General features: G+C 41.4%; 1 protein-coding gene across 1 annotated transcript in view; it reads right to left on the reverse strand.

The window, feature by feature from the left end:
• The window catches only part of LAMA4 (laminin subunit alpha 4), a 102,559-nt gene that overhangs the window by 51,709 nt on the left and 24,247 nt on the right, over positions 1 to 26,603 (reverse strand). The window contains exons 3-6 of the mRNA XM_057413197.1: positions 13,732 to 13,856; positions 9,624 to 9,704; positions 4,370 to 4,584; positions 285 to 380 (exon numbers count right to left, since the gene is read on the reverse strand). Of these exons, the coding sequence (XP_057269180.1) occupies positions 285 to 380; positions 4,370 to 4,584; positions 9,624 to 9,704; positions 13,732 to 13,856 (517 nt within the window). The remainder of the gene's footprint in view (positions 1 to 284; positions 381 to 4,369; positions 4,585 to 9,623; positions 9,705 to 13,731; positions 13,857 to 26,603) is intronic.

Genomic DNA, 26,603 nt, shown 5'->3' on the forward strand with positions numbered 1-26,603 from the left:
GTTGAAGTAACTTAGGTGATACGCGTCTACTGCTCCGCAGTTTGTACCTTATCATTCAGCCTGTATTGGAGTTGGATGTATGCATGTACTCAGTCAAGCAAGTGAGAACATGTTTAAATACTCATTCATCAGGGCATTGTGCATATTCACATGTTTGAGTGCACTGTGAGACCAAGGTCAAAGTGCTTAGCCCACTAGAGAACTGAGCCCTTAAGTTAGTATTTGTAAGCATCTAAATACAAGAGCAATATTAATATTTAGTGTCCTCATGATAGTCTTCTTACTGATGGTTGGGCAGTCTGTGCCAGTAGAAACTTGAGGACTGTCTGCGAGGCATTCTCCCGTCTGGCTGTCACACATTCTCCCTCCACAGTTACATTCTGGGGGAAAAAGAAGTGATTTTTGAAAGAAGAAGCTTCAAAATATAAAATTCACCTTTCCCCTCCCAAGACTAGTGAAATGATCGTATGTAGGATCGTGCATGGATAGTCCAACTAAAATTGAGGACTTTTTTGGATTGATTTTTCCTTCAGTATGTGGAAAAAGGTGGTTTTTGCACTGCTGTCAGATTGGACCAGATAGAAATGAGAGGTTGGAAACAGAACCAGAAAGCCTCTGCTGAAATGAGTTGTTCAGAGTTTCCTAGCTGGTCACAAGCAGAGGCAGTGAGGCCAGAGTTGTATCATCTGTGCCGTTGTGCATCACCATCTAGAGAAGGTGATGTTCTGAAGATGGATTAAGAAAAGTGGTACAAGTAAAGTTATTATTAGTTACAAATGTCTCCACAGCCCTGTGGAATTTATCAATGCTGTGTCAGGCTTTCACTGAATAAGCTTTCCAGCTATCAGGGACTGATAGTGGACTCCAATTCCATCATCAGCTTGACCATATCAAAAAGTAAATATCTCCTAGCACTTACAATGAAGAATAAATGGGGTTTTAAATTTTTTAAAACTTGAGTAAGCTACATATTGATTGCCAGCCCAAATGGCTGTTTAAAAAGTATTATTTTTCATCTAAATATAATTTATTTCATCTAAATTTATTTCATCTAAAATAATATAATATATTATTTTAAAGATTACAATATTCTTGGAACACTTGGATAGAATAACAAAAACTCAAACAGAACCTAAGAACAGCAGTGACTTATCTGGAATTTGTTTTGCTCTTGTGATTCATGGTTTCAGCAGTATTTCATATAACAAAATTGTTTACTGCCATTTTAATGCAGCCCATTCATTGTTCTCTATGAATTACCCTTGTATTTGCATTCCACATTTCACATTTGAGGAATTATCAGGGGAAATGTGTAAAACAGCTTCAAAGTCAACACAGTGGACTAACATTGGAATAATTCTGTGTAAGTGAACTAGTCTGAGTCAAACTACTCAGTTTTTGTATTAACGTAAGAACAGGATTTGGGTTTTAATTTTGTGGGGCCATCAATATTTCGACCTCACCACAGTCTGTGGGAACTGGCTGCCTCACAGATTTAGGATCTACATTTTTTTAAAACACTTTTTATTTCTTTTGCTAAGAAGTGAAAGAAAACACTCGGTTGAAAGCAGAGATTTCTCTTCAGCTGTATCACAGGATCTAGGCTATTCCCAGGGGGCAGGATTACAGTTGCAAGATGAAAATTTGGATGAGACTGGTGCTCAAATTTTGTCTCCATATTTAAATGGGTAACTCTTAATTTGCTATACAAACGCTTATAGTAAATTAATTTCAAAAGTGGTCCTGACAATTTTTTCATCTGTTTAGGAAGTCCCATATTTTTAGTAGGGAATGAAGACTTTCAATGTTACTGTGGCTTACTGCTGGAGAAAGCTTCTAAATTTACCTTTATTTCTGAGGGGCATTTGTGAAAAGCTTTGAAATGAGACTAAAGGACATGTGGTTAAAAAATACATTGAAAAGCAGCTGAAAACTACTGTCCACAGCTACACAGGTTTTTATTTTTTGCTCAAAAGAAGGAAAAAACAAAGATGATCTTAGCAGAATCGAGCTGTTTGCTCATTTAGTTCTCTTGCATTTTTTGTACTATGTACTGTTTGAGGTGCTCTGTGGAAACCATGTATACAGACTCTCATTTCTTACATTAGTTTGTTTATTGTATTTAAAAATAAAATCTTTTTTTTTTTAAAAAAAAGTATTTGTCTTATTTCAGAATCAATATTTTTCTAAATAAGAGTTCCTAATTGCTCCAAAACTTGCCTTGTAACCCCCCATATAGTTTGGATATCATGGATGTACTGAGTGGTGCTCGCCACCTACACAATCTATGTCAATACAACACATTGTGGTGTTCAGCAGAGGAAACAAGGAGTGTATAATTCTCTGAAGCACAATACTTCAAATTCAGGATTAGCTAGTCAACCGCAAGATTAAATTCACTCCTAAATAGAGCAAAGCTGCACCTTTCACAACATATTCAAGTGCCCAGGCACTTTTATTTTTAGCAAAGATCAAACACTACAAGGAAATCTGCTAATGAAGAGAATTACCAAGATGATTTATAGTCTGCATGAAAAATCTCTATAGGGAAGTCCTGTACACCATGAAATCCCACTTACACTGTACCTCAGAAACATAAATAATACCAAGGCATTCTGCCTCCAATTCCTTAAGGGTGCAAACCAATACTATACTGAGGTTATGAAAACTGGGCTTCAATTTAGAAACTATGTTCAGAGATGCCTTCCAAAATTATGTCTTGTATAATCTGCTTAGACACTGGGAATGCTCTGTAATCCTCAGACTTCTGGCAAAGCTATTCTTAGCTATTTGAAGTTCTGCTTTTGCCCACTGCCAGGGCATGATTACTGTGGTTTGCTGAGTTGAAGTGTTGGGTGCGTTTCTCCTGCCTCATGGCATTCAGGAGCTGCAGACTAGATCTTGTCATTCCTCACAGGAGAACTGCAGGTGAATCATCTCTGCTGAACTGAATTAGACAGTGAAATGCATAAATAAGGTTTGCTTTTGCAACCTCAAAACCCCAAAGATGTTGAATTTCAGGCATGTCTTGGGTGCCTAAATTCAGGCAGGAGGTCAGTTTTGGGGCATGCTGTTCCATGCAGCCAATGTCTTTTTGACTGGTTAGGATACCTAGGATAGGCTTTGGGGATTATTGTGCGTAAGCACCATCTCTCCCTGTTCAGCCTAAATGGAATTTAAGCATGTGACTTAGTGATGTGAATTAAATCCTGGAGATGGACGCTCGCAGGAGTATAAAACCAAAAGGGACCACTAGTGGCATCATTCATGGTACCCTACAAACGGAGACAGCAGCACAAAGGGCATTTGACTGCAGAGCATACTCATGACCTTCCAAACAAGTCCCAAACACACCTTAGTACTTTATAGTAAGTTAGTAAAAAGCAAATTCCAAGTGTACAGTGAGTTGCAAGAAGGACATAGGCTTGACCAAGACATTGCTAAGGCTGTGAGACCTATAGCTTTCTGTACTTTGAGATCCTGGAGCACTTCAGAGGCCCGGGTTGGGTGAATGCTTCAGCTGTGTTTTACCCTTGAGTCAGGCTGAGAGCTAGGAGTGATCCATCTCCTCCATTTGTGCTGTGGTCCTTGAGGGAAGGGCCCTGGCAAAGACGTTGGGAAGGAGCCCCAAGGTCTTTGCTCTGAGCACCTGCATTTTGCCTTGAGCAGTGGCTATTCTGTGGTGCTTTGAAAGCAAATAAAATCTTGTCTCCCAAAGCCAAAGCAAGGACAAAGGACTTGAGGCTAAAGTCCTATTTGAATCAAACTCCATGTAAATTAGGAGAAAAGGTATATTAGAGGATGTAAAGATCTGTGATCCCGCTGTGTGGGTATGTTTTGGTAAGATTCTCTGGGCAGCACTTTACCAGACCCTGGAGGTACAGTCATCTCTAGTGTGGAAATGCAGAAATCAGCAAGATTACACAGACACGTGGGAAATGCAGAATAGGTTACCAGTGTGAAAACCAGCAGAAACTGAGCAGGGATTGGGTCAGGACAGGAAGGACAAAGTCTTTAAGCACCATCAGTGTTTAAAGTGAAATCTCTACCCAAAGAAAGATTAGAGACCCTTATTTAAAATAAGATGCAGGGCACAACAGTGTCTACATTCATCCTCCCCAGGTGTTTGAGATGTTTGAGTCTGGGGTCTGAGACTTCCTTCTGGGCAATGGAAAGAGCACAAGTGCCTGGGATGATTCAACTGAACAGAAATGCAGGTTATCCTGACACGTAGGTAGCCAGGAGCACAGCCTGCCCCCAGGGCCACAAGTGTGTGATGACTGAATCAGGCGTCTCTGATCTCTGAGGGGTCGTCCATAGACCATGCTGTGTTTTGCTTGGCTCTGCTGCACTAAACCATAGGCAATACCTGTGCAGTTTTTAGCGAATCTGGCATCCCCGTAGTAACCCGGAGCGCATCGTTCGCAGTTGAACCCGGTGGTGTTGTGCAGGCAGTTGCGGCACTGGCCGGTCACTTCATCGCAGTCTTCAAAAATCAGGTTTGGGTCCGAGTTGCCACTGCAGTCACATTTTTTACAAGTGCTTCCAATTAGCAAAGGGTTCCCATAGTAACCAGGGGCACATCTGAAAGGAAGAGCAAGCCCTTGATGATGAGAGGTGGCATTCCCGTCCGCAGTACCCTTTTTTCTCTGACCTTATTTATGTCACCAGGAATTGACAACCATTGGCAGCTACCAACAGACAGAGGGCAAATTATTTCTGCAGAGGCTGTTTTGTGCTCTTATCTTAATCTGTACAGTTATATATTTCTCCCTTCTTGAACACTCCTGGTATCTCAATCACATCAGTCTGCATTATGTTGTTTCAGTGTGTCTTTAGCAGTAAAATGATTTGTTCCCCATTGTTTTAAAGTTTGTGACAGAATGACCTTGGCAGAGAGGCAGCTCTGGTGTTTATTTTGGTGTCTTTCAGCTTTGGATCTCACCAGCTATATTGTGTTATATAGGAAACCGGGGTAAGAGACTGCCATTTCATGATGCTGAAATTCAGAGGAAGTTGAGACTTTATTTCAATTATAATACACGTAACAAAATGTTATTAATATTATTATATATAAAGAGGTTTATATAAATACTTTTATGGTGAGGTGCTGAGATGGTTTCTGTTTTTTCCAAAACGGAACAGGCACTGAACCAGCTTCCATTTTCCAGATTTGTTTGATGTTAGCCTAATGGCTGAGAGCAGCCACCAGCCTGGGGGGAGGATTCCTCTGTCGGTTTTGCAGAGGAAGAGAGGGAGGAGGGCAATAAACACCACAGGGGAGGTCTGAAATGGGTCCAAAATGCTTTTTGTCTTGTCATTTTTGGGAAGCATTTCAGCTGAAAACTTGCTACATCTTAAAATGGATGAGGTACTGAAACTGTAGTCATTTTTCAAAGTCCAGACAAATGAGCTATATGTAACATTCCTGGGTAACCAGTGGCCCTAGACTAAGGCTTCAGGTACTAGATTTGGTGTCATTGTTTGGAAAGAAAGGAGAGGGTATCTATTAAAGGATTTTCTGGCAGTAGCAGGGAGAGTGCTTAATCCTACAAGCTAGAGGAACTTTTACAGAACAACTAGTGAGGCAAACAGAGCTGGTACCAGAGTAGGCATGGAGCAGCTCACGAGTTTGAAACAAGGGCTTCGCTGGAGGAGCTGGTGGCTGGAGCAGTATGGAACAGTGGCTGATGGACTGAGGGGGGGTAGGGATAATGCACGCTGTTCATAGTGTCACTGCAAGGTGGCAGGAGGGTCCATGACCCAACAGCCTGGGGCACAGAGATCAGGGACTTATGCCTCACTAGCTGGGAATGAAGGATTACTGCAGGGAAAGGGATAACTAGCTGGTGTAGGAATTGCTGACTGAAGAAATCAGAGGATTGAATACTTGTTGCAGTGATTTAGGTAAGGAGGAGTTTCTGTACTTCATCCCGTTTTATCACCCTGTTGTCCTTGTCTTTTCTTCATTCCATAAAGTCCTGTTTTAAGATGCTTTTTGTCCTGCTGTTTGTGGGTGGGAAGGGTGAGTTCTCAGGCAGGTTAGTTTAATTTTACAGGTTCTGGATGGGGACCTGAGCAAGGTCTTGTCTCCTAAGATATGAACATAGTCAAATCCAGGTTCTACTATGTCTGAATAATGAAAATATGGGAGATCTGATAAGAGCTTCCAGTTTTGAACTGTTCCTACATTTGCTGATTTATCTATTTTTGTTTTAATAAAGTAATTTCCTCAATTATGCTTTGTTCATGTTCCAGTCTTGAATCCCGCAGAAAAAAAACTTTTAAGCATCTTAGTATAAAACACTTGGCTGCCTCAAATCCTGCTTTTGCCAATGACAAAGACTCTGTCTCTTTGCAGCACTGCCAGAATCTTTGGTGCAGATCTTATCATATGGATGACCCAGATGTGAAGAACAAAAGTGTGACCGGGGACTTCTATACACCCCTCAAAGAGCTGTGAATGTGACATTGAGTGCAGAGTGTGTTTTAATTGACTTTGGTGGAGTCAGTCCCCATTCCCATGGGAACTTGAGCAGGCAGTGATGGGTAATGCTACTATTCAGTCATGCCAAGATGAAATTACAGTATTTTCCCAAATTTCAGAATTTCAGTATGTTTTGAAGTTTGATCAAGAACCTCCCCCCTCTGCGTTTTTTTTGGGGTTTTATTTTTTGGTTCTCTCTCTTTTTTTTTTTTAATATTCAATTTATTCTGAGCTGTCAACATTTTGAAGAGTTGGTTTTTAATTTTCTGTAGTTAGGTATTTCCCAAATGATCATCTGCCTAATGTGGCCAAGTCACAGAAGCCACTGAGCAGTGCTGGGGCCAGACCAGCATGTTGCTTACCACTACCCAGCTCTGGCTTTCAGCTAGCATCTACCAAAGACTACATGCTATTCCTATCAGGCCCACAATATCTGCCCTCTCAAGGAGCAGGACAAGGTGTTTTTTTTCTTCTTTTCTGAAATACACCATTCAGCTCACTTGCCAGAGACACAGTTGACGGTTCCTCAGGTCTGCACAAGTGCTGCTTTTTATGACCATCTGACTCACTTCTATTAGCCATATCTCCTCATCTGGAGTAGCTGTCTAAAACAATTAGAAACTTTAAAAGCTGAAAATAAATGTGTCACCTTCACTTTCTCTTTCCCTTTGCTACTCAGTGTATCTCATAGGGCTGAATTGCACTGATCCTCTTTTAAATAGTTGGTAGCACGAGAAGAGCAGAGGCAACTGAATGGAAACATGTTGCTCCATCTCTGCCCCTTGTGGCCTGAAAAAGAGGAGCCCTGGGGTAAATATCTTTTCCTCTGTTGTATCAATAAATGGCTCTTTGTTGCTAACAACGAATATTTCTTCTCCCATAATAATCTGCTAAATTATCTTTGTTTCATTCTGTAGCCATGTTTGCTTCCTGTAATTATTGGTGAGTAAGAAATTAACTTCCTCTTCCCTGGCAATACCAAAAGAACCTTTTAGTTTATTCACCGTGGACACTAAAGTATCATTAGTTCAGTTCCCTTTTTTAACATTTGGTCATTAACAAAACCTAGATTTCATCCACTACTGCCTTAATGCCTTACTGCTGAAGTCCACGAGCAAGATGATTCATTCCTAAATCTCAAATGGGAAGCTGTTTTTCTCAGTCCTAGCAAAGGCTTTTGTGATTTCACGCCACCATTTGCTGGCAAACACGAACTGGATAGGTTTGTGCCAAGCCCCTGGAGTAGCACAGGAAAGCCTCCTACATGAATGTCAGAGGAAGTGGAGCAGATTGCCTCCTGGTGTGCAGCTCTGGAGATCCCACACACACCTCATGGAGGGGTGTCCTGCAGCTCACTGCCCCTTGATGCCTGTCACTGACCACTGCAGAGAGCTGGGAGGGAGAGCAGTGAGCAGGATGTAGCCTTCTTCCCTGGGGAGATAAGCATCTATGTGGGCTGTGGGGAGGGACAGGGGCAATGTTCAAGATCCCCCAGTCCTCTGCCAGCATACTGATAGTATTGTAGGTGCCAGTGGGAATAGGGAGTGGTGGCAGTGCCCAGTAGCTGATATGCAAAGGCAAGGCCTTGCTCTTCAGCAAGTGGACAAGGCACAAGCAATGCATTTCTCTTCAGTCTTTAAAATGTATTTTGATGTTTCTGGCACAAGTGGGACTAGGACCAGGAGTTTACCAGTAGGAAAGTCTTGTTTGTTGCTGCTTGCTACCTACCTCAGCAGTTAGGCAAGGACTTAATATAATGACCAGGACAGGCTGATTTCTTTCTGTAGCTTTTTCTAACCCATCTACAAAGCTTTGCCTTCTATGAGAGAGATGCACTGTGTCAGTCTGTGTAGTGGCTATTTGAAAACAAAGCTGATGCTATTTTCTGCTGTTACTATGCATCTGCTATTCATTTCATAGGATTTAAATTGCTTGTAGTCTAGGTTGACATTTTAATAACCATTAAGAAACCTCACTGACCTTTTAATTGTCTGCATTATCCTTTGTGTATAAATCTGACATTTTGGAAGAACAAAAGAATACAGCCATAGGCCTGGAATCAAGGGTTGTTTTTTTTTTTATTTTTGGGCCTTCTGTCTAAAGGGCTTTCACTATTGCTGTCACCATGTTAGAGATGCAGAGGCAATATGCTGATGTGTTTGAATCAAGGGCAAAAGCCTTCACTCTTTTTTTTCATCTTACCTTTTTCATATTGATTTCTCTTTGCATCTTAAGCCTCCCTTTCTCCCTTCTCTGATATTTGCGTTCAGTATCACTTGCCCATTAATGATAGGGAACTGAAGTCTTAAATACTTCAGGAGCTTTTAGAGAAAATCAAAATGAGGTGCTCAGGAAGCCATCCTGAACAGCCAGTTTTCATCAGCCGGTGTCTGAGGCAACCTGTGCCCTTCAGTCTTTGTGTTAGAGCTGTTTTAATTTACTGGGCATTCAAGGAAAATTTCTTAATTATAATTGGCCTCTGACATTTGTTGAAACATTATTCATGTGTGTTCATAGCGAGCAAGATGGCACTCTACAAGATAGGAGAGTAAGTTATATTTCTGCTGTATAGCTCTGTTTATTTGATTACTTTGTTATTTAGAGTATATTTAGTGGAAATTGTTTATGGGCATAAGAGAAAGTTGAAAAGCAACACTGGCCTATGGTTGGGTGTTTAACTTTATTGAGTTACATCTGTGAAGTACATTTAAAATTTAACCAAAAAAGCTGCATCTGCTCATTAAGAATTTGACCAGATGATGGATCTTCTTCTTTGCTTTTGAAAAAATGTATTTAGTAGAAGCCTGCTACATATTTTAAGGCCATGAATGGCCGTGCTGTTTCCGAGTTGTGTTTTGTATTTTGATTTTTAAATTGTATTCCTGTTAGGAAGATTACCACATGAAGGTACACAAAGTCCAAGAACTCAATCAAAACACATCAGTTGTAAATGTCTGTCTTACCCTGACATGGGTAAATTCTTACGGGTTTTAGTAGGGAATGCGATCCTTTAACAGACATGATTCAACCTAATGAAAATACATGCGCAAGCTTTCTCCCACATATGGGAAGATTCCTACAGAGACTTCTGGACTTCAGTATTGTTGACCAGTAAGTCATCCTACTAGTTTCTTACCTTTCACAGTTGGGTCCTGCATAGTTTTCCTTGCAGACACAGCGCACACTTCCACTTTTTCTGTAACAGGAGACTGCAAAGCTGGAATTTCATTAGAATGAATAGTTAGAGTAGCATGTAATGGCAAACACTTGGGAGTATTTCTTTATTACATTATGGCCATTTGCTGTCAGTGTGAACTGTGGCTCTTGGTTACTCGTTAGTGAATAGGTATTCTTGGGCTCTGTTATTCACATTATACCTCTGTTTTAGTCTTTTAAATTGGTGTAGAAAGCTCTAATTAATATCTGGTACTATGGAGCTATATAAGTACAGATATATATGTATAAGGTTTGCTTGCAGTGTAGTTCAGATACACCTACAGGTTTTGATACACATAGTTTAGATAAGGGACTTAGGATAAATGTGTATGTCATGCAGAATTAATTGCATCCTGGGTCTTATTCTAAGGGGTAAAATATTGCTTATGAAAACATTGCAATGAACACTTCAGGAACTGCGATTCTGGAATGGGTGCAGCAGTTTCCTATGCAAATCCTATGGTTTTTCTCAAGTCCAATCTGGAAGTACCAAGTTGTGAGAACTGACCTCATTTGGTGTAACCAAGGCTGTTTTGATATCTCTGAGTAAGCTGGGACAAGTCTGGGGCCTCTTAGACCATCATGGCAAGTAGTGATACTGATTGTAGTAATAGCTTGGGGTGTAATTTTCACTGCCATGATTCAAAATCATGGATTCCCTTATTTCTTATGTTTTCAGGATTTAACAAATGTTTAACTAAATATGAGACCCAAGAAACAGCAGCAGCAGATGTGGAAACTGCAAATTGTATATGCTTCAATCACATGATGGACATGGCATAAATACATATGCAAGAAAAAGACATACAGATGTTTCCAGTTAGTTTGCAATATGTGTGGGTAAATTCCTGCCAGAACTGGAATGTGAGCAGAGTAGCGAGTGGCAGCAGTTGCCTGCTGCAGGACCGTGGTTGCTAAAATGCAGATCCTGAGCTGTACAATGTTGGGCAGCTGTGGCCAGGTTTTGTCTCTTTCATACAGAAGGACAAAAGGCTCGGAGCCATGGGAAAGGCAGGATCCATACTTTTTTTCCCCTTGTTCCAGGAAGGAGCAGCATTGAAAGGTGACAAGAATTCCTGCATAATTTCAATTTCCGCCAGCATTTCTCAGCTGGTTGCAAAACCACGGTCAAATAAATCTGTGTCTGGATGTCTATTGTCTCAAAACATTTTGTATAGCCAGAGAGAACATGAAATGAGACGCTTCTCACAGAACTCACAAATTAACTTCTGTAAAGCTTTTGGGAGAACATATTGAGAAAATCATAACAGTTTAGCAGATTTCCGCTTCTTTTTACAGAAGCTAATTCCTTCACGTAGTTGAAAAAATCACATTGTGGATTTAAGATATGAAATAAGACTGAAGCCTTCCTGAAGTTTTATATTTTTTTGTGGTCTTTTGGGGAAAAAAAGTTCATGTAATTCCCTAGGGTTTGAAAAGAAGTAACATCTGCTGGACTGGGAAGTAATATCTGCTGGACTGGGAAGCAATTTCTATCCTCCTTTTTTCATTCCAAAGAAATGATATTAGACTTTATGTGTAATGTCCAAAAATTATTCCAGAGCTTCCCAGAATAGCAGATATGAAGATACTCTGGTCAGAAAATCTAGAGACACACAGATGAATTCCAAGAAAAAGTATGTATCTTGTGAGTCTGTCGGTTTACAGATTTGGTCACTTTGTCCAGCTATTATGAATTCACTGGCTATTTCCAAAGTAAAAACAGAGTACAAACCAACATCCTTTGGATGTTCTTTATTTAAAGCTTGTAATACTTCTCTGCTTTCTGGTAGAGCTACTGTTTTGCTTTAATATAAATGGAGTAGGATTAATGGAGAAAAAAAGAAAAAATAAAGAAAGAACATTTGTTCTTTCAATTTAGTTGTGCAAGGCTGAATGTTGCTCAATCATTATTATCTGCCTGTTCCAGCTGCAGCTGAAGGCTATGGCTGTGGTCAAGTTCTCTCATGCGAGAAGCTGAACAGGCAATTTCTGCATGTTATTTAAATATGGGTATGAGACAAATTGGGATCACATATTCTGTTAACTATTGCCTTCAGGACTTTTCTGAGGGAAAACCCTGAAAAACTGAAGTGGATTTTTGCTGAGGTATTTTTGAGGGGGCTACATATTGCAGAACATAGAATATACTGAGATGGACCCATGAGGATCATCAAGTTCAAGTCTTATACTGCTGCTAATGTTAAAGCATCTGCATTCAGGCTTCTTAAAACTTTTGTCCTCCCTTTCCTGTCCCACACTGCTGTCCTTTTGTGTTCGGGGCTTCCTTATCTCTAGTGGTCTGGAATAAGAGAGCCGTTAAACCTCTAGCAGAAGGGCTAGGGAGCATGCTGAAGCAAGGAACACTCCGTGGCCTCTGCGTCCATCTCCCGTAGTGCTGGCAGGGATGACAGCCTGTAGCTCAGGTCCTTGCTGGTCCCACCACACCGAGCCTGGCTGGGCTAGCTGGCTGGGTCCCTACTGTCAGGGACGCTGCTGCAGAGCCTGGTGGGCTGCAGGACTGGGCAGGGGTCTGGGTGAATGCAGACCCAGCCATACTCTGTCAAATTGCACAGTAGGGAGGGCAGACTAGACCTTGCTTGACTGACCATGCTTAATAAAGACTGGGTCTTGTGAGGTAGTGCCTCAGGTATGTGTAGCCCAGGTTGTGGTTGAGAGAACAGCTCCTTACACTAAAGTGTGACCAATGGGTGGAAGAAAACCCCCACAATTTCTTTGCTAAGGAAAAATCGCTGCTTCCAACTGTTGTATTTCTATTTCTGGCATTTACAGCTGCCACTGAAATTGGAGGAAGTGGTCGGCATCATCTGTGAATTCGCTCACTCTTAAGCCTGTCTACATTTGAGCAAAGCCAGGTTCTTCCCTTGTCTCTGGAGGATTTTATCTCTAATCTAGGCAAAGCTGCAGTTTTTCAACAATAGCTGCTCCCCACCCCACAGCCCTCCTCTCATGTCTGCAGCTCACTGAGGAAGCCAAGAGGTAATCTGCAAGAGACTGGCCAGAGTTAGTTTGCTCTGTGGCCACTCTGAGCCCATGCCATTGAGCAGCTGAGCAAAATGCAGCTCATCCCACCCTTAAGGCTGTATGAGTAATCCCATAGCAACAGTAAACAAACAGTGAGGAAATTCCCCTTTGCTGAGAAGCCTTGCTGAAAGCAGAATGGGAAATAACACAAGTGGAGTAAGTAGCTCACTAAAAAAATAGCTTCAACCCAGAGGCAACTATATACTAGCATCTCCTCTGTGCACTAAAGTGGAATTTGCATAGATGCCTCTCTCCCAGGGGAGGGACCTCAAGCAAGAGAAGTTGATAATTTCTTTCATGTGCACTACTGACATGACACTAAAGGTTTGTAGTAACTGGCCATGGTCTGCAGCTATTTGCTTCTTCTGAAGACACAAAGTATGTAACAGCTGGAGCTCTTTGACTTGGTCTTCTTTTCCTGTCAGGCTTCAGAGTTTCTCACCCAAAGGTAGCTGGCCATCAGCTGAAGAGGCACCGTAGCTTTCACAGGGTCCTCCAGCCCTTTCAGCTGTTACTGTACTAACCAGTTCCATCTGCTGTTGACTTAGGAGAGTGCCAGGCTATGCTTTTTTTTTTTTTTATGGTTGGTTTTACCCTCCAGAGGTCACGGATTGATCTTTCTGTCTTTGAGCTATATACATCCCTGATGCCATCTTCTGTGGGAATTGGTCTTTAAGGGATTCTTAAGAGTAACCAGACAGCTGAATAGTCTCTCGTACATAAAAGAGGGTGGACTTGAATTTGGTCAAATATTTTCTGCTCCCTCTTGGTAAGAACTGATATGAGCACTTAAGGATATTTTGCACCTTCTAAATGAAATGCTGTTTCCTGTGGTTTTGTGAGCAGCTGGTAGTCCTCTTATTTTCCCCCAGTTGTCAGGGACTGCAGCCCTTGCCTCCTGCATCCAGGAAGCAATGATGACCCCACCTCGGAAAGGGGTTAAGCCAGCCTAAATCAAAGAGAAACAAAGACTCTTTACTTACTTGGCAAGTGCTGGCAGGGGACAGGGGCAGGGCTGGCAGAATGTGGGGACTCCTCTGACAACATCACCAATAAAGCCATCCGGACACTGCTCGCAGTGCTGTCCTGTTGTGTTTCTCTGGCAGTCCTTCAGTAGAAACAGAGAATGAGTGGAAAAAGTTAAACGGAGGTGCTGCCGAAGTCAGAATGAAATAATTTAGCTGAAGACCTGGCCAAGCAGAATAGAGGCAGATGCCAGACCCCGACCCTTCAAGGCATTGACAGAGGCAGCCAAACCAGCTAGCACTGCTGCAAATAAAAATACTATAAATTATCACACTGGCTAGCTAGCAAATGTTGGCAAGGTGCGGTGCAGGACAAAACAGATACACATGCCTGCCAGGTGCTGAAGCAGAAGCTCTACTGCCTGTTGTCAGAGATGTCAGAGGTATTCAGGTGTAGATGGCCGCCCTCTTTTGAATCGCATATGCTAGCAGAAAAGATTCCTTTCACTGAAACCAAACCAAAGAATATCTGCTGGTAAATACTATCAGCAGATTTCAGTGTAGGTACAAATTTCAGCATAGCTTCTTCTTGGACTTTGATGACTGGAAAAGAGCATTGGGGAAATCTGCCTGCAAGGGGTGATACACCAGTGTCTCTGATGCTTTTTTCCTAAGATGAGTAGTGTTACAGCATGAAGGGATGTGTTACTACTACTCCTTGTCCTCAGCCTTAAAGAAGGTCCTCTTAATGGAGGGAAGAAGCAGGAGACTTTTATAAGTGGCCTTTCTATAAGATACAGGGCAACAGTGTGCAGTGTCACTCATTTTACAAGCAAATTTCATCTCCACAATTTAATGTTTATGAGGAAATATGCTTCTTCATGTGAGGCAAATCAGCCACCAGCTGATATTGTTGGAGCTCCATGGAAGTAAATCAAGGTGTGGTAATTCTTGCAGAGCATGTGTTCCAAAATATTTCATGATGCTAGGTACAAAACTGCACCTCTCAGATAATATTTTTGATTAAAAAAGTCAAGATTTGCTGTAAGCAATTCTAAATAGAATTTGCAAGTCCTGCTACATCTTTTGGTTTACTAATAGACACACTTAGATGCCACAGATTATGTGGGCTTTTCCCTAGGCACATTCAAGGCAGTGGGTGACTGTTGCTGAGTGTGTGAACCATGCTCCTGCACACTGCAGGACTCCTGCAGACTCCTGTCCTGCTTTCTACTTCAACAAAATAATAAGAAGTTGTCATCAAAACCCCGCAACCCTCCAAATTCTGTCTATCTATATGTCTCACTAAATGAGGAGTAGGAAGGGTGCAGAAGTCCTTCCCTTTCTTGCAGCTGTGCAATGAGTTTTGCAATGTTCCTAAATGAGAACTCTGCAGCTACACCACTTTGTACTGATACAGTACACATGCAAACAGCTATGAGAGGCTTGAGGCAGCAAGGAGTCAGCTCCATGGCAGAAATATGTGGAGAACTACTCTGTCAGTGCATATTAGCTGTTGTTTTGGGTTAGTACGCTTGGCTCTTTTCTCTTCTGACCTACAAACAGTGGATCATGGAAACTGCAGACTGATAGATATGATTTCCGTCCCTGGTAGGATGACAGTGTGTATAATAAAGAAGATCTCCGAGTACATGACTAAGCATAATCTGATTCAGGAGCTTCTGCTTCCCCAACTTGCTGTATAGTGGTGCAAATAAGCAAGGGTATGAAGTGGAACCAGAAGATATAACGTACCTGGACTTTCAGAAAAGCCAACTAAATTGTCAGGGGACTTGGAGAAATTTCCTTTTAGGAACTGAAAGCTGATAAAGGCTAGGAAGCAAAGGGCATGATGCAATGGTCACTTTTCAGACAAGTGAAGTGTTGCTATTTGTGTCACCTAGGTGAGAAACTAGGAGAGAAACTGTTTCTGAGACCAGTTTTCACAGAATCACAGAATCACAGAATCCTAAGTGTTGGAAGGGACCTCAAAAGATCATCTAGTCCAACCCTCCTGCAAGAGCAGGGTAACCTAGAGTACATCACACAGGAACTTGTCCAGGCGGGCCTTGAATATCTCCAACGTAGGAGACTCCACAACCCCCCTGGGCAACCTGTTCCAGTGCTCTGTCACTCTCACAGTAAAGAAATTTTTCCTGATGTTCACATGGAACCTCCTGTGCTCCAGTTTACACCCATTGCCCCCCATCCCTATCACTGGACATCACTGAAAAAAACCTAGCTCCATCATCCTGACACTCACCCTTTACATATTTGTAAACATTGATTAGGTCATCCCTCAGTCTCCTCTTCTCCAAGCTAAAGAGTCCCAGCTCCCTCAGCCTCTCCTCATAAGGGAGATGTTCCATTCCCTTAATCATCTTTGTAGCTCTGCGCTGGACTCTCTCCAGCAGCTCCCTGTCCTTCTTGAACTGAGGGGCCCAGAACTGGACACAATATTCCAGATGCAGCCTCACCAAGGCAGAGTAGAGGGGGAGGAGAACCTCTCTTGACCTACTAACCACACCCTTTCTAATGCACCCTAGGATGCCATTGGCCTTCTTGGCCACAAGGGCATATTGCTGGCTCGTGGTCATCCTCCTATCCACCAGGATCCCCAGGTCCCTTTCCCCTTCACTGCTGTCCAGCAGGTCAGCCCCCAACCTGTACTGGTACATGGGGTTGTTCTTCCCCAGATGCAAGACTCTACACTTGCCCTTGTTGAATTTCATCAAGTTCTTCTCCGCCCAACTCTCCAGCCTGTCCAGGTCTCGCTGAATGGCAACACAGCCCTCTGGTGTGTCAGCCACCCCTCCCAGTTTAGTATCATCAGCAAACTTGCTGAGGGCACGCTCAGTTCCCTCATCCAGGTCGTTGATGAAAATATTAAACAGCACTGATCCCAGAACCTACCCCTGAGGGACTCCACTAGTCACAGACCTCCAGCTAGATTCTGCCCCATTGACCACAACTCTCTGCCTTCTTCCTTCCAACCAGTTCTTGATCCACCTCACTACCTGATCATCAAGCCCACACTTCCTTAGCTTATCTATGAGGATGCTGTGGGAGACGGTATCAAATGCCTTACTGAAATCAAGAAAAAACACATCTACCGCTCTACCATCATCCATCCACCTAGTTACTTGCTCACAGAAGGCTATAAGGTTGGTCAAACATGACTTCCCCTTGGTAAAGCCATGTTGGCTGCTCTTAATGACCCCCTAATCCTTGATATGTCTAGAGATGGTGTCAAGAATAAGTTGTTCCATCACCTTTCCAGGGATGGAGGTAAGGCTGACCGGTCTATAATTACCCGGGTCCTCCTTCTTTCCCTTCTTATAGACCGGCATGACATTTGCCGTCCTCCAATCCTCAGGCACCTCACCTGTTTCCCACGACTTACCAAAGATGATGGAGAGTGGCTCAGCAATGACCTCCTCCAGCTCCCTCAGCACCCACGGGTGTATTACATCCGGACCCATTGATTTATAGATGTCCAGATTACTTAACTGATCCCTAACCCAATCCTCACCTACCAAAGCAAACTCCTCCTTTATCCTGACTCCTTCCGGGGCTATAGGAATCTGGGTCCCCTGGGGAGAGTCTGCAGGAGTAAAGACAGAGGCAAAGAAGGCATTCAACACCTCTGCCTTCTTTATATCCTCTGTCTCCAGGGCACCCACCTCATTCAGCAGTGGGCCTATACTGCTTCTTGTGTTAGTTTTATTCGCTATGTATTTGAGGAAGCCCTTTCTATTGTCCTTGACCCGACTTGCCAGATTAAGTTCCAAGTTTTGGTTGGTATTCACCAGTGTCTTACAAACAGAGACCAGAAATGCTAAAGCTGCTCAGCTGGGAGAGAAAGGCTGGCAGCAAGGTGTGTTTGGGTGATGTAAAATTGCAAAATTAGTGAATAAGCTGAGTGCAGAACAGTAGCTCACCCAGTTCCTGCAATACAGGAGCTGAGGGACACTGACTTGAAAAGGTGCTTCCCTACACAGAAGGTAAGAAATTTCTGCAAGTTGCTGTCAGGAGCTGACAGTATTTGTGGTGACAAAAGGGGAAATTCATGGGCAACAGATTCATAAACGGGTATTAAAAAGACTCAGGAGGTATGTGCCCTCTAACATACCCTAATTAAGCAATTGCGTATGCTAGTGGAGTATGAAATGGAGACTTCAGGAATGGGCCAGGTTAGGTGCCCTCCCCAAACAGCATCTCCTATTGCCACCACTGGAGACCCAATATGGGCTGCAGAGACTTTTGGCTGAGCCCTGCCTGGGTGCTCAGAGTTGGTGCAGTTGGTGGGAAATGACAGTGGTGCCACAGTTTATTTTCCAGCAGTCATTTAATCCCATCACAGAGGTTGCTGTGCTGTCAGCAGACAGCACATTTCCTGGAATAACAGGAAACCTGGGAGTGGGATTTCAGGAGCACTCACAGCAGGAGGGACCTCACCAGCATGGGGCAAGGGGCACCTTGGCTTCTCTGTGGCTGGAACTTCTTCAGCAGCACCAGGTTGGGGTTGGGTGAGCTCAGCTTACTAGTGTTTTACTTGAGCCAGTCCCTGCAGATTTGAAACTCACTTTTAACTCCAAACGTGGTGTGTTCTTTGAAGAAGAGAGTGAGGAGAGAGGCATGTGATCAGCAAATGCATTTATTGAGAATAGATAGTGAAGTTTCACTTGCACAGGCATTGCTAAATCTGGATATTGTAACTGTGATTAAGTGGCAGAATCCTGTCCTGGCAATGCTGATATTTTGGGTTTTTTTTTGTTTTTTTCCTAAGTCTGTGTCCAGATATCATCAATCTGCATTGCAAAGTGTTATTTTAGTAAAGGATATTCACCCTTGTGAAAACACATCTGATTCTTTTTAGCCAATCTTCCTTATTTGAGTTCCATTAATTCCATTCCATTCCCCAGCTAGTACTCACTAGTTTAGCTCAGACCTTTTTTGATTGTAGAAGACTTTGCTTGTCTTGCTGTATGTTTTATAGTCATTGCACAGCAATTATTTATTTCTGCAAGGCTGTGATTTGGCAAGAGATCTCTACAGCAAATGGAATATGATAAGGAAAGGAAAAAAGTTAATTTCTTTTTCCGTGGATCTTTAGATGAGACACTAGTAGTTGTAGAGTTTATCTCTACACCTTTAGGTGATTTTCCATAGTAATATTTGCTGTAAAGAAGAGAGTACAGAAAACCAGAGAGTTATTTTAACTAAAATGCTCTAAAATGAGAGAATATGGAAAACTTGACTAGAACAGAGAGGAGGAGGAGGAAAGAAACATGTTGAGAGCAGAGAAATTGAGGACAAATGAGGGCAGAGTAGCAGGCAGCTGCTGTGGATATGCCCACATGTCACACTCCTCACTGGCCAGAGTGCGCTAACCATGAGGGTCACGGTGTGAGCCAGAAGGCCTAGAAATCTAATGCAGTTTTAAACATAGTTTGCATTTGCCACTGTTCAATGAAAAAGTGATGTTAATGTACCACAAGAGAGAGATGAGTGTGAAGCCACTGAGTGCTCAAAGAGAAAGAGCAGTTCCGAGTCTGAAGCACTGGCAGAGGCCTCAGGTGGGCTGCATTCAGTAGCAGCCTTCATCACACTCTTTGTTTGTGCTCTGAGCAATTCAATTCATCTCTCGTGTCCTCAGCTCTCCAAACAACACATGGGTATTATCAGAGTAAATCTGTTACTGGTTTCCAAAGCTCAGATACTACTGCGATGAACAGAGCAGGGCAGCAAATGATGCTCCTTAAATCTGCAGTGTTTTGCATCTTCTAAACTGAAGGGAAGTGCTAAAATGCTCTTTTACCTTAAAGATTCTGCTAGCTGAGTACTTGAGACACTTTAGTGATTATGCAAAAGTGGATTTATTCAGAAATCCTGTGGTTTTTTAGTATTATATTTTTACAGTGATAAAAACGTGTTCCTATATTTTACGTTCCATTAGCTTGCATCTCCAACAAGATTACTGACATCAGTAAGCCTGGGAGACACCTTTGAAGGCAGGGAGGACACCCTTTCTGAAGCTCATGGGTGAATCTCAGCACTGGGTGGCACTGAATTGGTAGTACAATAAAGGTGTTTTACTTCTAAATGGATCACTTTTGACAGAGAAATAATGAGGAATTTAAAAATGAAATTCCATTTGTGGTGATTTTTTGTGAAACTGGATTTTGAGTAAGTGCCTTGCTGTGGGAATTTAAAGGGCTATTCTTGGTCCTGGTATTCATACATGTGTTAGAATGAAAGGCGTCATTTATGGTTGATGTTATAAATCGGACTATGTATGGCATTACTCACATCCTTCACTGCCTCAGTGGTTCATTCAAATGTATTCACAAAATTTTAGAAATATGTTTACTGACGCTGGTATCTACTTTCTCAAATAAAGAAATGCAATCTATAGTTTTCATTTTGGTTTCCTTTGAAAAACAAGGAATACTGAAGTAAAAATATCTAGAAAATATGGAGTGACATCAAAAACAGAAGTTTAGCAGAAAATTGCTTTCTGTCTTTGTACAGAACAGAATGAGATGTGGTAAAGGTCACGGAAACAGGTACAACTATACAGCTAGAAGTATCACAACTAGGCTTTATAATACTTTTTTAAACTGTTTCAAATTACAGTAAGTTAAAATTATAAGATCAATGCTTTCATATGCCCACGTTAATATAACCTTTATTTTCATAAAGCAACAATCAATGGACATGTCAGCTTCAGAGGAAGCAATTGAATATAATAGCAGCCTGGATTCTATACGAATCTGCAGTATATAATCATTCAGCCATTGGCACATCAGCAGCAGCTTGTCAAATGACAGAGTGGCTGGAGTGTATTTTCCTGTGTTAGAAAATGCCTTACTGGTCTTACTACTTGTCTCTCGCAATCAGGATGAGCATTTCTACCTGGCCCTTACTGTAGCTATACTTTACATGCATGAAAAGCGCAGGAAAAGATGCTGTGGGGGGTTTATTTGAGAATGATTGTCAGCACTGAGCTCATTAACTCCTCTGCTTGGAAAAATAAAGCTGGAATCGCTGTTCTGAGACCACATAGCACTTCATGTGATGCGGGTCTGCTCAGTAAATACACTTGTGCAAAAATGATCATGAAAAGTTTGTTGATTCTCTTGAGGTGGTGGTACTAGAACAAGTTTAAGAGCACAAGACAAACATTCTTCTCCTTCTGATGGTCTTCAAAAGACCAGCTTCATTACACGTGCCATTTAGGCAGTTCTAGGGAAACTGTTTCCTCAGATGACTAACAGTACCCTCTAAAAATAAAAAAAAAACCAGGACCTGCCACAGTGTGGTGCAGAGCACCTGTGTTAGGTATCTACTGTTGGATGGTGTGGAGACTCTCCAGGGCCAACTAAAAGTTAATACTCATTGCTTCCTCTGGTGAAGTTAGTACAACAAAACAAAACCCCAAACCCTAGGGTCTTAAATATTATCTGTGAAATCTGGAAGTGTCCTCAAACCCTGGTTAGGAATTCTGAATATCAATTTTCAGCTGAAAACAGTCATTGTTACACCGGAGCAGGAACTGCTGGGTTTTGCTTTGGGTTTGTTTCTTTTCTCACTCCTTGTTCTTCAGAGAGATAGTTTTCTAACAACTGTTACTGCAGAAAGATTACATAAGGATATATAGATCACATAGGTAAAGAGATGCAAGTAGTTTACATTGCTGTGCAGTCTGTGTGTATTTATTGCTGGGCCAGTGGAGGTTGGCCTGAGGCACAATACCTGGATGTAGATTTATATTTCCCCAAATTTGGGAGATGCTGGTTACAGAGCTACATAGCTCATTGCTGTCCCAAAATAATAACAGTAAAAAGAGTACTTCAGCATAATGGAATGAAAGCTAGGAGATGTACATGTTTTATCTTTTTCATCTCTGTGATTTATGATTTCAGGCCTTCTCTCTCCAGCCACTGTGGATGAGATGCAATGTTAATTTTCAGAATATCTAATGGAAGAAGGAGATGAGGCACTAAAAGGAAACACTGATCGCTGTGCAGCTTTTACTAAAGTAGACAACTGTCAACCTTAAAATAATGAGAATAGCAACAAAACTTGATTCCTGATCCAGTTTGGGTCAACATACCCCCTCCCTCTGTGTCAAAGTTTTGGTTTGTAGAACTTGTCCTGTATTCATGAGTGAAGTGGGAGCTGATGTCTTGCCAAAGCAACCTGGCCCTCTACTTTCTCAATCAATCACTTGTCTTAGCTAACTGCGGGAAACGCAGCTGAGCAGGCGTGAGAGCCACAGCAGCCGTTCCTCGCAGCCTTGGTCAGAATTCCTACATGCCTCTTTCACAGGCTGCATGGGGAAGGGAAACAAAATTAGGGATCAGTGTTGCAAGTTTTCAACAGCAAACCAGTTAGGACAACAAATATTAAGTTTAAGCATAGCTAAGAAGGAGGGAAATGTCTGTATCTGAGAAAATGAATCTATTAAAAGAAGTAATGCTTTTGACAACTGCTGCATGCTAAAAGCTCTGCACAAGGGTTGCCTTTCAGCACCAGACTGTTATAGTTCTGGTTAGCTTTCTAACCTATAGATAGATATAGTCTGTTTTATAGAAAGAAACAGTGAGCTGTAAGCTGCAAGGCTCTTCATGAAGCCAGAAGTACCTAATAAGCTGACAAGTTTTGCTAGCTCCCCGCTGCTTTTTGCTCGTGCTTGATGGATGGTTGTAGATCTACTGGCGATTGTCCAGACCTGCCTTGGCAGTCATGTGGAAGATATTATCCTCTTGGGCAGAACTGCCAAATCCATTCCAACCTTTCCACTCAGCTGTAAACCCAAATGTTTCAACACAAATCACTTGCATGACAATACTCTCTATTGTAAAAAAATCCATAAAAGGCTGGAAAGGATACCAGTGAATTTATCCTCTCCACTGTTAAGATGCTTTGGTCTTTCTTCTTCCAAAAAGGTTTTATTTATTTATTTATTTACTTATTTAGGAGTAGTCATTGGATGTCTTATATACGGACTGATCAGATATACAGGACTGTGATGATAACAAAGCACTTAGGGATTTTTAGGTATGCACCAACAGATTTACCCTTCAGCTTCTGCTGTAGTGCTTTTTCAGGATTACTTATTTGGGTGTATGTGTTTTACATGCATTGATGACGTTCTAACCTCTATTAACATTAGAAACCTCCGAAAGGACACTGATAACTCATCCCAACAAAAACTTTGTCTAGATAGCCAGCTTTTTTAAATTCTTTCAACCTTTCAATCCAGTTTACTGTGTTCATCTGCAGTCACTGCTATAGTACATTGCAGCCACCTCAAGCAACTTACTTTTCTAATGTATGCAATCAATTTTTTTTAGTATGGAGAAGCCCTGCCCATTGTACTTGTTGCATATGAAATGAGGGCTCATTGTTGTATATAAGTTGTTTCACCTTCATATGCCACTTGTTTCAGAGTTGGCCATATCAGCCACTCTGATGTTCTACTCAGCCGACAAGTCATTTGAAGCCTATTCCCATGTCTGAATTTTTAAATATTGAACACTCAGTGGAGGTGTTGTAAAGAACTAGCTCAGCTGTAGGTTGCTGGAGGGGTAGAGCCTAGCGTATGATGAAGGAGGCAAAACATTCCCTTAATTTCTTCATGTCTTCCTATGTTATTAGGGGCAAAATCAGACAGTCTTTATGCAGGAGAAATGCACATCACTGTGTCTGCAGATTGCCAGTTGTAGCTGTTATAGTTTCACCTAGTTAACGTCACACATACCAAGCAAGTTTCCAAAATCAAGGCCCTGAAAATGGTCTTTCTTTTCTTCTCTTAGCTGGGATTGATAAAGTTACATTAAAAGTCTAAAGTCTGAAATCTGTACAAAGAATTCGTGTTTCTTCCTCTACTAGCCTTTACATGCATCACAAGTTAGTGTCTTTGATATTTAGCATTATTTGACATCTTTATTGTATTACATCATAAATTGAGCTTACAATGTGCTGGCTGCTCTTCTAACACTTGGGTGATTTTCTGTACTAAGAAAAATGGACCTAGTGGCTCTTCAGTTTTAATCACAAGACCGCATGATTAATCTGTGAACCAGTTTTATGTGGACATCTATGCAAGAAAGGCTCTGTCTGCAATAATTTCTTCTGTCTGGTTACCCAGTGAGATTGTTGCATTAATTGTGCCATTCAATAAGCTTTTAAAGACTTGTGGATCTGATTTACAGTCTGTGAATAAGCTGAGAGAAGTTTTGAAACAGAACCCGAAGATAGATACTTATGTCAGCAGAAATTAAAGATGTGAGTACTTTACCCTAAGGCATAGTTAATAGGGGTTTAATTTTATTTGATTTGAAATTCAGGGCAGAGGCCAATGAAAGTTTCATTAATTTGTATGCTGTGGGAACTACATTTGCCAAATTGATTTGGGAGATTTGCATAATATGATGGTCTTAGAGCACTGTATGGAGTCAGACCCTTATTTTCATCTCTTCTGAAGTAGAGTACGTTTTCATTTTCATACTGCCTTCTTCATTTATTCAGTTCTTATAGCTCAGTTATTACTTAAACTATAAAGAATAATTATCTACCAACTGAACAAAATGTTGTTATTACTTTCAAGAAAACAGTCTTCCTTCATTGTTGGAAGATTTGCCTTTAAAAAAATATTCTTTTCCCCCATGTTTAAATTATTGCATAGTGTAAATAAACATGCAAACACAGAAACTTTTAACCTGGGGAACATCAGTTCTTCTAAAGGTCTTTTGCTAAACACATTCTGTAACATCTGTGAGTCATGATTAGCATAACGTGGTGTCAGTGGAGAGTCCATAAGTGATAAAACACTGTTGCATCTCAGAAGCAGGGAGATAGCAGCTCTATACTGATTGAAACAGAGGATGACAACAACAATATGGGATTAATATAGATTTTTTTTAAACAACCTACTAAAAACTAACTGAATGCAGAAAGTCTTGTCGTACTATCAGGTGTGGTGGTTACCACTGCAGGAATTATTGGAGTAATTTGCCTAAAAATGTGAAGACAGAGAAAATAATGAGCTCTCCAATATCCTATGGTCCCATCCCATCGCAGAAACTCCTAGCCATGTAGGTACCTACTCCTTCCTGTCCCAGTGTCAGCCACAGTAGGCTTTGCCTAGTTCCGTTCCTGTGCTTCTTAAGGAAGGCTGCTTTGTCCACCGACTCTAATGCAAATCACGTTATCAAACATCAAGTCTCCTTTTCTGAACTTATTTGCATTCATTCATCCAACATGCTGCTTCCTGCTGTAATTCAGGTTACAACTTTCTTTCCATGAGCTTTTCTCCTCCAAGGCTTTCTCAGTCACATTTTGCAGTTTACCAATTTCATCGGTCTTCCAACCTTCCCTGAAAAATTCCAAATGCTCAGAAATGTCCTGTTACTGCAGTAGCCATGGGCATCTCTGGTTCTGTTGTATGCTATCAAACCTTCAAAATCCCTTTTCATTCTTCTCTTTCCTTGCACCAGGCTCTTTCCCTTTTTCTTTCACTCTTATTTCACTTAGATGTTTGACTCTTTATTCAGAAGTAAATGGCCAGAGCTTAATAGCTTAGTAAGTCGTACAGATAAGCCATCAAATGGCTTATTTGAACTCAAGTAGTGAACCAGGGTTTAGCTCTTAGTTTTGTTCTTTACTACCTGGCTGGTTCTGAGGGTTTATTATTCTGCAGAAACATCAGCCAGTCACGTATACTTTCGGATTATTTCCTGCTGATACAGCAACTTTGATTTTGTTGTTTTTTTTCGTTGTTGTTTTTTTTTTTCCCTTACCATTTTCCTTATTTTTGTAGAAGATAGGAAACAAATCTTCTGTTGTGTTTGTAAACTGAGGATATAGGCACTTCCGACCTCATATATTCTACTTCAGAAAATCTCTGGTCACCAGAGTCCGCAGAAGCAGACATTTGTCAAGCTCTCTCTCTTGTTCCTAAGTCTTCCCTTGGAAATTTCCTCTTGGCATGTTTATCACTGGACACTAAGGGGACAATCATCTCATGAGCAAAAGCTTTGTGTATGTGAAAGAGAATAGCTGGGAATGGCTGGTAGTGTAGAACCACATTTAGAAATCTAATATAAAAATACTAAGCCAATATGTGTTCTGCAGAAACCAGCCAATCCTAAGCACACTACACTGGCCAAGCCATAATAATAAGTGGCTGAACAGCTGCACTGTCTTCCTCCCACAGAAATAAAAATGATAGGAAATATGCCATGGAGCATGACTCTATGTATTTGTATTACAGAAAACTTGATAGAGGCTGCAACGATGCAAAGTATGAGAATATTATCAGGCCATTTTATTAAGAAGCAAACTAAGGGCAAAGTTTTATGACTTGTCAAAAGTAACACATGGCAGAGCAAGGAGCTCTGAGCTCTACTTTTGCTTTACAAGCCTGTAAAGAGCACACAAATACCTAGGTCTTGCTACGTGGATTAGAAACATGACACTATCAGCTTCCATCCTTTTTTTAGTGTATTATTGCTCTGATTACAAGCTAGTAATTGTGATTAATTTTGCTGGACTGGTATTTGCTCTCGAGCTACAAGTGATCAACTACTAATACTAACTCATAAGCTTTCTGTATGAGCTGATACTGAGTCTGAGCATATGGGAAATTATAATACTACCTTGGAGTTCAATATGCTCTTCCCGTAGTGTAATATTTCAACCTTCTCATGTGGTTTCTTTGCAGCAGAAGGCTGCTATGCAGCAGAATTACTATGGATAATGCATTTGTATACCGTCACTCACCATTGTAAACTGTTTATATGATATACAGCACTGTATTCATAAAGGGGAGAATAAAAAGTGTTTTAGTTTATATATGATTTCTTCAGAGGTATACAAAA

Source organism: Pezoporus wallicus, unplaced genomic scaffold (assembly GCF_028554395.1).
Source record: "Pezoporus wallicus isolate ANWC-B61680 ecotype Strahan unplaced genomic scaffold, APGP_CSIRO_Pwel_v1 contig_7505, whole genome shotgun sequence".
Taxonomy (NCBI): Eukaryota; Metazoa; Chordata; class Aves; order Psittaciformes; family Psittacidae; genus Pezoporus; species Pezoporus wallicus.